At 61.1% G+C, this 15457-nt stretch overlaps 1 protein-coding gene across 1 annotated transcript; it reads left to right on the forward strand.

The window, feature by feature from the left end:
* Window positions 1-9986: 9986 nt before the first annotated feature.
* On the forward strand, window positions 9987-14026 carry C3H1orf216 (chromosome 3 C1orf216 homolog). The gene is made up of 2 exons (XM_040588659.1): window positions 9987-10100; window positions 11498-14026. The coding sequence occupies exon 2, from the start codon at window positions 11514-11516 to the stop codon at window positions 12333-12335; it is 822 nt and encodes a 273-aa protein (XP_040444593.1). The 5' UTR covers window positions 9987-10100; window positions 11498-11513; the 3' UTR covers window positions 12336-14026.
* The last annotated feature ends 1431 nt before the right edge of the window (window positions 14027-15457 follow it).

Genomic DNA, 15457 nt, shown 5'->3' on the forward strand with positions numbered 1-15457 from the left:
TCGTTCTCAGCATGGAGGGGGTCACACGCCGAGCCCCGCGTGGGTCCCTGCATCCCTGGCTGTGCACAGCCCCTCCACTGCACCCGGAGCAAGGGGGGAGCACCGGCTGCCACCTGGCTTTGCAGAGATGCCACTTGGCAAGGAGGGAGCAGAGGGTGCACCTCTGGCCCCTGCACCCCCCCAAGGGTCCCCAAGGAGCCACAGGGACACCCCGGCCACCTGGCTGGGGCTGCAGCAGGAGCTGGCTCTGCCACCTGGGCTGCGTGGGGGTCCCCATGGGCTGTTCTGGGGGTCCCTGTGCCTCCGCTCCGCAGGCGGGCTCAGCCCCCGAGCCTCGCTGGGGCACTGAGCAGGGCGAGCATCGCTTTGGCACTTCCCTGTTTCCCCCCCTCCGCCCCTTCCCCAAGTCGCTATGAATAAATCATTGTTTTATTAGAGAGAAGCAGCTGCTTTTTTTCTTTTTTTTTTTCTTTTTTTTTTTTTTTATTGACACTCCATCCACACCCACGCGAGCCCTTTGGCACATGCTCGAACGCCAAAAGCCCCATTGAGGGCCCCTGAAGCATAGCAATTGATACACAGAGATCCCCAAATCCCATTCAGGACCCGCTTTTCTGCACGAGCAGCCTCTAAACAGCTAATTCACTGCTCTTTTTGTCGCCGGGGTTAAGTGGTTAAGTGTGTGCGGATCCCATAAAAGGCCTTTACTCCATGAAAAGCTATATTTACATTGTAATCACCAAAGAACTGTTTAGGCAGTCAATAGTGGGGCAGCGATGGCGGGGACGCGGCGGCGTGCCTCTCACCTCTCCCGCTGATCCCCCCGGAGCAGGACTTTTGTGGGATTACGTCCCCCCGCACCAGCTGCTGGGGGCCGCGGGAGACGATGCTCTTTGTCTCAGCGCGGAGCTGGGGACAGCTCAGGCACCCGACCCACCGCGCGTCCCAGCCGCGGCACCCAGCATCCTGCATCCCGGTGGCCCTGGCCCCCCCCGGCAGGGACAGCGCCTTGGGGTCCCGGGGCTGATCCCACACATGGGAGCCAGGGCCGGCAGCACCAGGCAGGAGCCCCTCTCCCATATAAGACCAAGCCCCCGTTACCTGTCATTAACCAACCTCCCGTCGTTATCAGCCAGGGCCTCCCCGGTACCCCTGTGTGTGAAGTGCGAGCTAAAATTATATCACTTTAACAAGATTAATTGAGCACAGCGAAGAATGGCAAAAGCTAAATTAATTCACCAAGAGCAAGGCGAGGGCTTCCCTTTCCACCAGGAGCAATTTCCATGTAATCAATTAGATGATGTTCCAACTGATATCCCCGTCGGGGAACGCGCTGCTCTCCCCACACGGGTGTAAATATTCATCACGGCTACACTAAGAGTAAATACAGCAGAAATCCCCCCCCCGCCTCGCCTTCCCCTGCAAGCCCCTGCAGGGTCTGCCCAGGAGGAACTATCACTGGGACGGCCAGTGGGAACAGGATGCTGCAACCCACCAGGCATGGGGATGGGATGGGGATGGGGACAAGGATGGGGATGAGATGGGGATAGGATGGGGAAGGGGATAGGATGGGATGGGGATGGGGATGGAAATGGGGATGGAAACAGGGACGGGATGGGGATAGGATGGGGACTTGGGTGGGATGAGATGGGATGGGGATGGGATGAGGATAGTGACAGGGATGGGGATGGGATGGGGATGGGGACAAGGATGGGGATGGGGATGGGGATGGAGATGGGGATGAGGCCGGGGATGGAGATGGGGATGGGATGGGGACAGGGATGGGGATGGGGACAGGGATGGGGCTGCTGCTGCTGCTGGCCATGTGCCAGCAGAGATCCCTGTTGGGGAGCAGTTGCAAATCACACTGGTCCCACGGCAAACAGCAGGGAGTGAGGTGGCCGCAGCCAGGGGGACACTGCCACCAGCCCCTGGCTGCTGGAGTAGTGGTGCGAGGAGCTGCAGGGGACACGTGTGCTGTCAGTGGGTGCTCCCTTCCCCCTGCTGTGTTTGTCTTGTCTGCTTCTGAAAAACGGAAATTAAAATGTTTTTATAGTTATCAATTACACACTCCAACTTTTTCTGGTGCCTAGTGTGAGCTTTATGATAGAACAAATTTAGAAGTGTTTTACTGCACCCTCCAGCCCTATGGAAATTGTAATTACGAGCCTGAACAGGCTGGTTAAGCAGAGGAGGTGATTTTCCCCAGTGGGCAAAACACCCCTGCCCAGGACAGGGCTCTGAGCTCCAGGATGGCCTGAATGCTAATTTTCCCCCAGTAACAAGCTGGGATGCGGGTGCTCGGTGCCCCGAGTGTCCCTGTGCCATGCCCAGTGCTGGTGGCACCACAGCTCTTCCCAGTGTCACCCCGGTGGCACAGCTGGAGCCTGGGGCACTGGCCCTGCCGAGCCGAGCCGTTCGCATCATTGCAGGGTTTTGTTTTCCCTCTGGTTTGGCTCCCGCCTGGATTTTTCAAAGGCTCCGGAGCAGTGAGCGCCCTTCCTCCCCCGGCCAGCGCACATTGTTCAAATTAGTGCCTAAATGAAAGGATATTGTTGGTTCCTGTTCGGAGATAATAACCTCGGTAGCAGAGGGAATTTCACCCATGCAGAGAGAATTTGCCGGACTGTTCCCGCCAGGAGAGCCCCTCGCTGGGGTCCGTCTCACTGGGACGATGGCTGATGGGAACAGGCCCGCCAGGAAGCGGGGGTTTATCTTGGCATGCCGCTCTAATTGCTGAAAACTCTGCTTTCCGACCTCAAAAACATGCCCCTGCTCTCTGTCTGGCACAGGGGCACCTGCGGCATGGAGGAGCCCAGCCACGGCCGGGATCGTCACCAAAAAGCAGCGGCTGCCGGCCGCCCGCTCAAGCCATCCCTGCAGAAAAGTGCTCCTGGTCCCAAATGCCCATGGGATTTGGGTTCTCCCTCTTGCTTTCCATCCCTCTGCCTTCACTCATGGCGTAGGGAAATCTCAACCCATCACCCTGCCGTGGAAGAAGGAAGAGAGAGGAAGGAAAATGAACCCACCCCCGGCATTCCAGTGTTTTTATTCTTATTAAAAAGGAGAGGATTCCAAGCATAAGGAAAACGTCCTGCTCAGTTCAAAAGGCGCCTTCTGCTGCCAAAGCCCTTCCTGCTGCAGGGAACCAGGATGGATGGATGGATGGATGGATGGATGGATGGATGGATGGATGGATGGATGGATGGGCTGCCACCATGGAGCCCTGCGACAGCACCAGCATATGACGACACAGGGACGCACGCGGCGGGGGCAGGAGGGGCCGGGGGGGTGGGCACCCCCCGTGGGACGCCGCTCCCTCACAGCCTGGGCTGCCCACACCACCCCCTGCGTGCCGAGCCTGCGTGCCGCCATCCCACCTGGCTGCAACGTGGACAGCCATTTAATTGCACGCTCTGAATTTTAATTTTTTCAGCCAGTTTTGCTCTGATTGAATTTTAACAGATGTTTGGAGTTGTTATAGGTGAAGGGGAAGCTGAGAAAAAAAAAACCAACACCAAAATGTTTTTTGATTAGAGCTTGTTCAAAGTTCTTTGGTGGAGTAGTTTCCGCATCAGAAAATTCTGACTATGTGCAATCAAACATTTAATTTCCATGAATGCAATATAAGATGATTCCTTCAGGTTAGAATCTGTTACAGTTATTAATCAAAGCAGGGCAGCTGAAACGAAACCTTTTATCAAATATTGTGACGAAGGGATAAATTAAAGCATTTATGGAATGTATCAGATTTGTGTCCAAGACTGAAATTTCAAAATCCTGAAGTTTTTTGCATTATGAGGTCCAAATGTGGAGCATTTCTGTTTCAGGACAAGTGTGCAGCAGTTGGACCAGCGCTGCCGTGACCGTTTCATCTGCAGGGAGGGGATGGGGATGGTCCCATCACTGCCAAGGGGTCTGGGCTGTGGGACATGTGGCTGGGGACCAGCACAGGATGGGGCCGGTGCTGCCCTGAGCGCCGGCACGGATGGTTTGCAGGAGGTTCTTACCTCTGCGGTCAGAATGGTTCCAAAGAATGTTTACGATACTGTGATAGGCGCTTTATTTATATATATATGTGAAATATATATAGGTCCCATTACAGCAGCCCTTCTGAATTAATCACACCAGCCCTTCTGAATTAATTACACCAGCCCTTCTGAACAGGAGCCTCGCTGCAGGGGCTTGTTTTGCTTGAAATGTTTAGTTTTTGGTGAGGGTGACAGCACAGCCGTTCCCAAATGCACGCTGAGCAGGAATCTGCAACCTGTAGCCGTTGTTGCCGTTATTATATTATTTGGAAGCCGGGAGCTTCCTGCCCGGAGCATCCCCACGGCCAGGCTGTGAGCAGGGCCTGGCTCGGGCAGGAGACAGTCTGGGGGTGCTGGGGGATCGAGCTGAGGGTCTCAGGCTCAGAGGCTGGTGAGTGCCCAGCCGCAGGTATCAAATGATGGAGAGATTTCACTCAGCGCCGCTGCCCTGGCACAGCCAGTGGACAGGGATCAAGGAAAAAAATATACGCTTAAATGTACACAGTGATTTTCATCCCCAAATCCTCGCAGACAGACAAAACCATCTGCTGGTGGACTTTGCAGCCAGATTGGGAGAGCCCCTGGGCTGGGCTTGGGATGGGGCCCTTGGCCGGAGCAGACGCGGGGACCCTGAGGTGAGGACCGATGCCACAGCCCGGGGAGGTGACACCAATGGGCAAAGCCACCCAAAGCCACCAGCCCAGGCAGCGAGCGCCGTCCCTCCCCCTTCCTCTCCATTTCCCAAACAATTTCCTCATCAGACCTTTCTGTCTGGAGTTTATTAGTGATTCACAGGCCAAGAGGAAATGGTGAGTTTTGGGTCCTGCTCCGATGGAAGAGGTGGAGGCAGCAGCAGCATTCCCCTTCTGCAGCTCAGCAGCAGACGAATCCCAGAGGAAACACCTGCGGGACGCCAGCTCCCCTCTCCTGGCGGAGCACATCTCCCCACCAGGATCAACCCCTTTGGGGGGAGTTAGGGGAGCAAAGAGGAAGGAGGTTTGGCGAGGGGGGTCTCTCCCAACAGGGATGCGTGTCCCCAGGCAGAGCTGGGTCCCCATCACCGGGGGCTTGTCCCTCTGGCAGGAGGTTTGCGCACTGGCCCGTCTCCCCTTCCTCCACATCCTCCTCTTCCTCTCATGGTGCCATCCCAAGGGATGCTCCTCGGGGCTGGGAGCTGCTGGGGGAGCAGGCTCTGACCTCCAGTCCCGGGGAAAGGGTCTGGCCTCTGCAGGAATCCTGGCTCCTCTGAAATCCAACCCGGGTGCAGATTCCTGGCATTTTTCACCAAACCCAGCGCGTCTGTCGCTGCTTGTGGTTGTGATGGACACAGTTTGGTTTGCAGGTAGATGGTGGGGGTGAGGGCCAGCCCGGGCTCTGGGGCTGCAGGGCAGTGGCGGGGGGGTCACAGGATCCAGCCCTCTCTGCCCCCTCCCCCGCCTCTGAGTGGTGACTGCCCCAGCAAGACCCCTGAGAAGGCAGGGGATGGGGTGGGATGGTGTGGGATGGGATGGGATGGGATGGGATGGGATGGGATGGGATGGGATGGGATGGGATGGGATGGGATGGGATGGGATGGGATGGGATGGGATGGGATGGGATGCTGCGTGGAGGGCACCACAGGACAGGGGTGGGGATGGGGACAGGGATGGGGATGGGATGGGGATAGGATGAGGACGGGGATGTGGATGTGGATGGGGATAGAAAGAGGATGGGGATGGGATGGGGACAGGGATGAGGATGGGGATGGGGATGGGGATAGGGATGGGGATGGGGATAGGAAGAGGATGGGGATGGGAGGGTGATGGGATGGGATGGGAATGGGGATAGGATGGGGATGGGATGGATACAGGGATGGGGACAGGGATGGGGGTGGGGTGGGGATGGGGACAGGAATAGGGATGTGGGTAGGGACAGGGATGGGGACAGGAAAGGCGATGGGAATGGGGACAAGAAAGGAGATGGGGATGGGGACAGGGATGAGGATAGGATGGAGCAGTGCCAAGGGACAGGGCTCAGCTTCTGCTTCCCCCCCTTGAGGCCAGTGGCTTTGCTGGCCCCTCTCCGGAGAGGAGTGCCAGCACTTGTACAGCCTGGGGTTGCTTTTCTTTCCCTCAGCCTGCAAAACTGACCAAAATCTATGAAAATAAGACCGTTGTTTTTAAATTTTGTGAGGCCAAGAGGACAAACCCCTTACAGCATCCTCCCGCTCCTGCTCCCTCCATCGGCAGGACCCACCAGCACTGCTGACATGAGGCTCCTCAGCCCCAGCCCTGCAGCCACGGGGCAGCTCGATGGTCCCAGTGGCTCCTGTTCCCACCAGTAACGTCAGACCCGCGGCCAGGAATGTGACACGGCCACCAGCCCAGAGCCATCAGTCCACAGCATCCCCCATGGCCGTGGCTTTGTCCGGCTGTCCCAATGCTCGGTCCCCAGATACTGCATGGAGAGCTGCACCCGCTTGGCCACCGGCTCCCCCGGGACCCCCCCAGTGTCGTGTGTCCCCCCCCCCCTTGTATTTACCGGAATGTGTTTACAATTACACGGAATGCCGAGCCACCGGTGGCTGCCGCAGCGGCCGAGTCAGTGGCGGGGCAGCGCGGGGTTGGAGGTCAGCACGCTGTTTACTTTAATTTCTCTGAGAGCTTTTTGGGAGATTTCCCTCCTCCGTTATTAAACTCAGATGAGCCGCTGGGGAGGTTAGGTCGCATGTGGTTCAGGGCACTTTTTCTTTTGTAATTTTTTTTTTTTCCTTTTTTGCAATGTATCACCCTTAACTCTTTCGGGACGGGTTCCCCATCTCAGCACCTGGGTCCCGGGCTGAGCATGCCGGTGGGACAGTGGCTCCTGGGTGAGCAGTGCCCTGGGTGGGCTAGTGCCAGGGTGCTCTCGGCCACGACGGCACCTGGCCAAGCCCGTCCCAGCATCGCTGCGTGGCCGAGCACAGCCCCACCACAGCCATCGCCCGCACCAGGGACCCTGCCCAGCTCCCAGGGTGCGCAGCCAGGCCGGTGCCCAGTGCAGGACAGGGTGGGAGATGGGAACCGCTGGGAGCCCAGGGAGAGGAAGAATGTGGAAATCTCCAAAAAAACATTTCATGTCCTTCCAGCACTGCAGCCTCCAGCCCACATGCCTCCCTCCGCACACAGCCCCCCCATGCACCAACACTCGCTTGCTCGGCCAGCCCAAGCACTGGTGTGCATGCACTGCGTGTGCAGCCAGTGTGCAGTGCGTGCACGTGGGCATGCAGCGGGTGTGCACACACACACTGAGCAGAGGTGCTGCAGGTGGAACCTGGGGAGCAGCAATGCCAGCACTCGCCTGCTCCGGCACCCCACAGCTCCCTGGCAAGGCCGCGGGGTGCCTGCCCTCAGGGCAGGAGGAGGCAGCCCCTCCGTGATGCTGAAGGCCCTTTCCCCTCCCTCCGCCATCTCGGTCCCCGCCGGTGGGGCTGGACGTGGCCGTGCATGGGTCTGTCCCCCCGCGGGCATTGCAGCCCCCAACCCATTCTGCACCAGGTGACTGGGCTCCACGGTGCCACCTTCCTGGCGGAGAGGTCGGGCACTCGCCGCGTCCGTGACACGGGGCTGACGTCACGCGGGCACGGGGCCAAGCACGAGGGCTTCTTCTGGGACCAATTTTGTTCAAAGCCCGTGGCACGTTGCATCGGTTAGCAGGACGCACGGCAGATGAGAAGCAGACGGCTGCCGGCCCCATGCACGGGAGGAGTGCAGGGAACGGGGAGCCGGGGGAAGGGTTTGAAGGATGATTTCCACGACGGCCAGTGCCAGGCTCCCCGTCTCCAGTGTTTCCCTGCAGTGGTGCTGGGTCTCTGCTGGTGTGAGGCCCCAGCAGTCATGGAAGTCCCCTGGGTGCAAGGAGGGGGCTCCCGCAGCCAGGACGCTCAGCTGAGGGGAAGGGGGCTGCATCCCGGCCCCCAGGGACCTGCGCTGGTGGAGGAATGTGGTGCCAGTGCCACCTGGGGCGGGTCTGTGGGGTCACCCCAGCACCCTGCTCCCCTCCAAGCCCCAAGGTGCACTTGTGTCACCCAGGACACCCAGCTCTGAAACCCCAGCACATCAGGTCCCGTGCTCAGTCTTCTTAAATGATTTTTAATTTCCTGGAGAGAGAGCTTTTAATTTATTTCTGGAACAAAGTGGGGGAAGGGGAGGGGAAGATGACTCTGAAATCCATCACTAAGCCCCCTTCACTTCCAAACTTTCCCTTTCCCCTTGAGCCTGAAGGGATCAGCCAGCCCTCCCCGTGTCCTCGTGTCCCTGTGTCCCCTCTCTCCTGCACCCCGAGCTGGGGGGGCCCGTAGCCATCCCCACCGGCAGCATCCTCAGGGTGAGGGGCAGCGGGGCCGAGGGAACGGCTGGCTCGCAGGGAGCTGTTTTCCTTGCAAGCAGCAAATCCCTCTGCTCTCCATCAAATACGGATAATCCCAGGGCTGGGGGCACTGGGCTGGACCCAAGCTGCACCGGTGCAAAACCCAACCCCAGCGAGACCAGCCTTGCAAGCACCGCTCCCGGCTCCCTTGGCGCACCTGGCACAGCTGGCATTTTTGGGGGGAACCCCCCCGAATGTGGTGGATGTCCTCACCAGTAAGCTGGAGCCAGCGCAGCAGGTTTGTGACGGGCTCCGGCACATCTGCACCCCCCAGCCCCACGGGGTGGGGACGTGTGGCGCCCAGGGGGAGCAAAGCTCGCTCCTGCCCCACCAGCCACACTTCGGTCCAACTTGCCATCTTCTGCCCATGGCCCCGCCGCGCCGCGCAGCTGCCGGGAACGCTGAGCGGGTGAAGCATGGCACGGATGCTGCTGCTCCAGCTCAGGCCCACACCGGAGCGACGCACAGCCCAGCCCGGAGCAGCCCAGCCCTCTCTTTGCCCAAACTTTTCCCTTTCCTGCCCATCCACAGGCACCTCCGAGCCGGTTTCTGCCTTTCTTGTGTGACGGGAAAGCTTTGTTTCTTTTGTCTCCGGCTTTCCGAGGAGGAGTGCTGCAGCCCAGCGCCCCAGTTATGCCTCTGGGTCCTGCCCCACCGATTCCTCCATGAGAGAGGTATCCGAGGCTGTCGGAGCGGGAGAGGCTGCCCTGGGGTCCTGGCAGGCAGATGGGGAGTGAAAAGAACTTATTTATCACCTCCTAGCATCATTCCACTGCTCCCAGCCCTCGTGAAGTCCCCGGGGAACAGCTGCTCTCAGTGTTTCTCCCCTATGTCCCACCTCCGACACTCCAGAGCTTCAGAGAGGGTCTTTGTCCACCCTGAAAGCACCTTCATCCCCTCCGTCCTCCCCCTCGCAGGGGGGCTGGAAAGTGCTGAGCCCTCGGGGGGCTTCGGCTCCTTGAGCTGGGAGGTGCTGAGCTCTTGGGGGGCTGCGGGAGGTGCTGAGCCCTCGGGGGACTGCGGCTTCTTGGGCTGACACTGGGCTTGTGCCACCTTTGTCCCAGAGCCACCCTGGGATGCTGCCAAGGCCACACCGGCTGGACCCAGGGATGGGACCACTCCCACTCCAGGCACCTCCGTGGGTGACAGGGGCTCTGCGGCACCCCGGCTGCCCTCGCCCCGGCTGCCAGCCCCCCAGCACCCCCACCCCCGACCCCACAAAGCCTCTTTTATCCCCCGAAACACTCGTGGTGCCGCATGTGACGCCCCGCGCCGGGCTGGCGCTGGGGGACACGTTTGATGTCGCTGAGGCGCTTCCTTTCCCAGCACCCGGCTGCGGGGGGGTGAAAGGCCCCTTTGAGGACGTGCCCCCCCCGCCCCCAGCCCCCTCGTCCCCACGGGGACCTGCTGAGCCCCACGGGACCGACGGGCAGCGCGGGGGGGGGTCACCGTGCCCGACACCCAGCCGGGCTGCCCGCGGCGGGATGCACGGGCCCCACGGCCCCCCCGCAGCCCACGCACCGTGACACCGGGGGGGATCGCGTGTGCGCGGCGCTGGGCCCGGGCCAGCCCCCCCGGCCGGGCAGCGCGGGGCGGCGGCGCCGTCGGAAGTGCGGCCGTGGCGCCTCCCCACGCGGGGCCGCTTCCGCTCCCACCCGCGGCGGCGGCGGGGCCGGGCGGGCGGTGAGTGCGCGCTGCCGGGGGCGGGGGGGATGGGGGGCGCGCTGCCGGGGGGCGGAGGGGATGGGGGGCGCGCTGCCGGGGGGGCGGGGGGGATGGGGGGCGCGCTGTCGGGGGCGGGGGGGCTGGGGGGCGCGCTGCCGGGGGGCGGGGGGGCCAGGACCGGGAAGGGCTCGCTGCCGGGGGGGTCGGGGGGGGGGGCGCCCATCGCGGCATATCGGAGCTGCTGGCTGCCGAGGGGGCGGGCAGGCCCGGGGGTCGCAGCCCCCCCCTGCTCCCCGTTATGTTTCCCGGCGCAGTGCGGGCATGGGGCCCTGCCGCCCCCCACCCCCCACCAGGCAATGTGTGGGGCTGAGGGTGCCCCCCCCGGGTCTGCGCTCCCCCCCCAGCACGACCCCACGCGTGTGCGGGGGGTGTGGGGCGGGTGATAGCGGGGCTGGTGCTGGGTCCATGCACCCAGCCCCACAAGGGGCTGCATGGTGGGTTGCGGGGGGGCTGCTGGGGCACAGGCCTGCGGGACCCCCGGCTGTGCACCGGCTTCTCGCCCTCCTCTCCATGCGCCATCCTCATCCTCACGGCTGCAAGCAGCACCTCTGTGTCTGAGCCCTCCTGCCCTGGCCATCAGCACAGCACTGTGGGGTCTGCAGCGGGGGGGATGGGACCAGGGCTGTTCCCCCCCCCAGCCCCGCTTGTGCACTTTCCCAGCCCTTGCCAGCCGCAGCCCGTGTCCCGCGCCCCTCCTGCCTCTTCCCGGGATGCGGCCGGGATGCTCCCTGGGCTTTGCTTCGTGTGAGCCCTGTCAGCGTGTCCTCGCTGGGAGGGGGCTCAGAGATGGGCAGGGAGCATGGGGTTACCCTTCCCATCACTGGTCCCCTCTGCTCCCAGCCCTGCCCAGCGGGGTTACTGGTTTGGCCGCTGGTGGAGAGCAGACCCAGGGCCCGCAGCAGGGTGTGTGCGGAGGAGCCCAGGCCGTCTCACCTGCTTAAATACATTTTCTTGCTGTCGGAAAACCAGCTCCTTCCAAGCAAACCTTCCCCAGCCCTGAATACCTCGCACCTGCCCCAAGCACCGAGCGTGCGGGTGGGCACCTGCACCCGGCATGGCCCCCGGTGCTCACCGAGGGGCGGCCACATGAGCTGGGGAGGTTTGGGCTGGAGGGGGGGGCTGCCCTCAGCTTCTGCAGCAGGTGAGAAGTTGCCCCTGGGTGATGTTTCCTGGGGACACGCTGAGAGCAGCAGCCGAATGCCGGGAAAGGATGAGCCCGTGACTTGGGTTCGGTAGCTCTAAAGAGAAGCAAATCAAGTTTGGGAATATTTTATCCCGCTGCAGCTGGTCGGAGCCCTGGTCGTGCCAGCCCGGGTGCCCCACAGACGCCTTATGGTTCCGTGTCTCTCTTGCAGGCAGGAGAACGGCAAGATGTTCGCCGTCTGCCCACCAAACGCCCCGTTCCGGGGGGGCCCGGTGCTGGGCACGGCCATCCCAGGGGCCGGGCACGGGCAGGATTCCAACTCCAACTTCGTGGGAGAGGTGTGTGACAGCAATGAGAACTGGAGCCAGCCAGCGCCGGGGTCCCCGCCGGAGGAGGGCTCCAGCCGGAGCGAAAACACGACAAATCCATCCGATAATCTGCTGTTATTAATGCAGAGACAGATGGTCCAGGGCCGGCTTAGGGATGCCGCCCCGAGCCTGGGCGCCGCGCGGCCCCATCTCCCCGAGCCGGGGGTCCGCAGCCCCCCCGAGGGAGCGGAGGTCGGTGGGGCGGGGGACCAAAACGCTGCTGCCGAGGAGGCAGCCAGGGGATGCGGCAAGCCCCCGAGCTCCCCTGCGGAGGACAACGGCTATGCCAGCAGCTCCCTCAGCATCGACAGCCCTGACAGCACCTGTGGGAACGCCTGGGACACCCCAACCTCTGCCCCCATCCCTGGGAGCCCACCACATCCAGGGGCGGCCGAGCCTGAGCCAGGGACCCTCTTCCCGGCGCTGGCGGAGGCCGTGCAGCACCTCCAGGACAAGGAGCGCTTCAAGGAGCAGGAGAAGGAGAAGCACCACATCCAGCTGGTGATGTACCGGCGCCTGGCCCTGCTGCGCTGGATCCACGGCCTCCAACAGAAAGTCGTGGACCAGCAGAACCGGTTGCAGGAGAGTTTCGACACCATCCTGGATAACCGCAAGGAGCTGATCCGCTGCATGCAGCAGGGCCCGGCGTGCCCCACCGCGGCCGCTGCCCCCAGCCCCTGAGCCCAGCCCTCGCCCCCCGGCCGGCGCGGGGCTGGCTGGTGGCCTCTCCGTGCCACGTGCCGGTGCACAGCGCCTGCTGGGCGCCTGGGTGCCCGCTGTCCTTCCCATCTCTCTCCAACGTAGCCGAGAGTCCCCGAAGCATTCATCTCCATTTTCGCATTTTCTCCATCCCATCTCTGCATGGGAATTAATTATCTTCTGCACCGTGTCCTGCCGGTCTGGGGACCATGCGGCATTGGGCTGGGTAAACCTCAGGACCCTGGGGTTTGCCGAGCCCAGGGTGACGAGGCTCAGCTTTTAAATCTAATTTATGATCCTTTGTACGAGCCTGGCTGAGCCACGCATGAGACCAGGAGGGTCTCGGGGCAGCGAAGCTTTTAAATGTACCTGGGCAAAGCCCTTCAGCACAGGCTCGGGCACAGGCACAAACTCGCTTTGTGCCCCGCATCGCACCTGCGCCGCTGTGCCGGTACCGAGCCAGCCCGGCCGCCGTTAAACGTGGCTCGTGCTGCCGGTGCCAGCAAGGTGTCCTGAGCCGGACGCACCCCGGTGCACCGAGGCATGTGTAAAAGCTTTGCAGATAAGATCTAAACTCATGCAAGGGAGATGGAGAGAGAGAGAGGGAGGAAAAAAATCATTCTGAAAAGTCACCTCAGAATGCTAAAAAATAACTGTAAGTGTCAACTGGTTGAAAGCCAATATGTGTTTTTTCGATTTAGTATTACAGAAGTTAATTTAGGTTTTTCCGCACAGCCAGTGTGCACATCTGTCTGTCGTGGGAGATGCTTTAACACGGTGCATGATCAGGAAGCTGCTTGCAAACTTGTGCTGCTGCTGTCTATATTAATTTATCATTGGAAAGCAAAAGAAAATATTTTTTTTCTAATCTGCATTTTACCCAGTGAGGACTGCATACGGAGTACAAAGCACAGGCTTCTTAAATAGAGATTAAAAAGGAGATGCTGTGTGTGTTTGCTGTATTTTACTAAGTGTTAGTATGACGTGTGCTATTTAAGTTGCTGATGTGGAAGGAGCAGCGGTGGGGGCGGTTTGGCTGCACGGGGAGTGCTCAGCCAGGAGGGGACCTGGAATTGTTGTGCAAAGCCAGGCACTAATTTTGTTTCTTGTCTGCAAAGGGAGGGTGGCGAGAGATTTCCAAGCTGCCACGTCCCCCCAGCCAAACTGCATCCTGCGTCGGAGGAGCGGAGCTGAGCGGTGGCCATGACTCCGCCAGGACCCCGCTCTGCTGCCGGGGCGCAGCGGCGGGATGGTGGGATGGCACAGCCTGGAGCCTGGGCAGGTCCCAGCTTCCACCGACCGCGAGATGCTCCTGCACCACCACAACTGACCACGGCCGAGCCGGCCAGTGACCCGTGGGGCCAGGGTCTGCCCGAGCATCCTCCTGTCTGGCACTGGGCTCTGCTCCCGCCTGGGGCTGCTGCCGCCGGTAGCTAAAGTGAGGAGATGGGCAAAACTCTGTTTCTGGAAAGGACGTTTGGTGGGGAAGAGTACACGGCTCAAAGCAACCCGTGCCGGGGGCCGGGGGAGTCCAGCAGCATCCCTGCAAGGCTGGGGCTGCCTTGCCGCCCTCCTCGCTCGTGTCCAGCGCCTGCTGCCTGTGTTGTATCCCCGTCGCGTGATCGTGGGCATGTTGCGCACCTCAATAAAAGCCTCGGAGGTGAAAGAGCTGAGCCCCGGGTGGATTTGTTCCTTTATTCGCCGGGCACTGGCAGTGCTCGCCGCAGGGTGCTGGAGCGTGGGTGGGCAACAGGGCGAGGGCAGGGGTCTTGGCACCCTCCTGCCACTGCTGCATCCCCGGGCACGTGTGGGCTGCTGATGCGCCGGGCCAGCACCGGCAGTTAATTCACGCCGGGTTTAAAAGCCTTTTTGCTTTTTATAATCTCCAGCACGTTGCCCTCCCTGTGGCCGTGGAGCTGGTGCTGAGGCACAGCGGGGGTGCAGGATTTACCCCCTGCCCTGGCAGAGCGTGGCTGGAAGCGGAGGGACCGGATTGCCCGGGCAGCCCAGCACCCTGCCCTGCGGCCCCGGCTAATCGGGAGGGATGGGGGGGCAGCTCCGGGCAGATGGGGCTGGCAGATAAAAACACCTGAGTATTGACCCAAAGGTGACTTTGCCTCAGGCCTTGCAGCGATTAACCAGAGATGAAAAACCGAAGCTGTAGCAGGCCTTTGAACCTTCCTTCACCTTTCCCCCTCCCCTTCCTCCCTTCCTGCTTCTCCTTTACATCTCTGCATCTGTGGGAACCCAGGGATGCAATAGCCCCTTGTACAGACGCAGGGGCTGGGTTAGCGGTTCCTGACGGGCGCAGTGGGCACTTCTGTCTGTCCTGCAGCCGGGAGGTTTGTCCCCAGCCCTGGGTTCCCTGGGACATGTGCCCGTGCTCGGCTTTAAGACCCCCTTCCCACCTCAGCCGCTGCCCACGGAGCGCGTGCTGGGGCAGGTTTAGGGGAACACGAGCCTTAACCAGCCCTGCAGAGAGACCCAGCGCTTCTCTGTTTATCTTGGTCGAATGCTTTACACAAATAATTATTTCCAAGGTAAATATTGTGAAAATCCGGATTATTTGCTCAAGAAATGAAAGAATAACTGCGGGAGCAGATCAAAGTGGCGGATCTGCTCGGCAAGCAAGAGGCTTCCTCCGCGGTTATTGGGAGCCCCGACGCTCATGCCCCGAGAGCTGGGTTGAGATGGCCAGTGCTGATTTGCAAAATCAACTTCAGACAGTTTTTTACACACACACACACACACACACACACACAACCCCACCCAAGCTCCAGTGCCCAAATGAGATTTGGGAATTAATTAAAAATCTGACCAACTGCAGGGGGAAAACCAATAAAGACACAAAAAGCTGCAAGGCTGAGCCCGGGCCAGCTTGGGGGAGCCAGGGCCCTGCTCAGCCCCCAGGCACACACCCCCCGGGAGGCTGCAACTCCACAAACCCAGCCTTGCACCCAGCGCTCAGCTCCCTCTGCAGCAGCGGCCCCAGCCTGGCGCAGGATGGATGCAGTGGGATGATGTGCCCAAGGACCACGGTGGGGGCATCTCCATCCCCAGGGATTCCCAAGCCTCGGTGAATAAGGGGCTGGAATCAGCTCACA

This window comes from Falco naumanni, chromosome 3 (assembly GCF_017639655.2).
Source record: "Falco naumanni isolate bFalNau1 chromosome 3, bFalNau1.pat, whole genome shotgun sequence".
Taxonomy (NCBI): Eukaryota; Metazoa; Chordata; class Aves; order Falconiformes; family Falconidae; genus Falco; species Falco naumanni.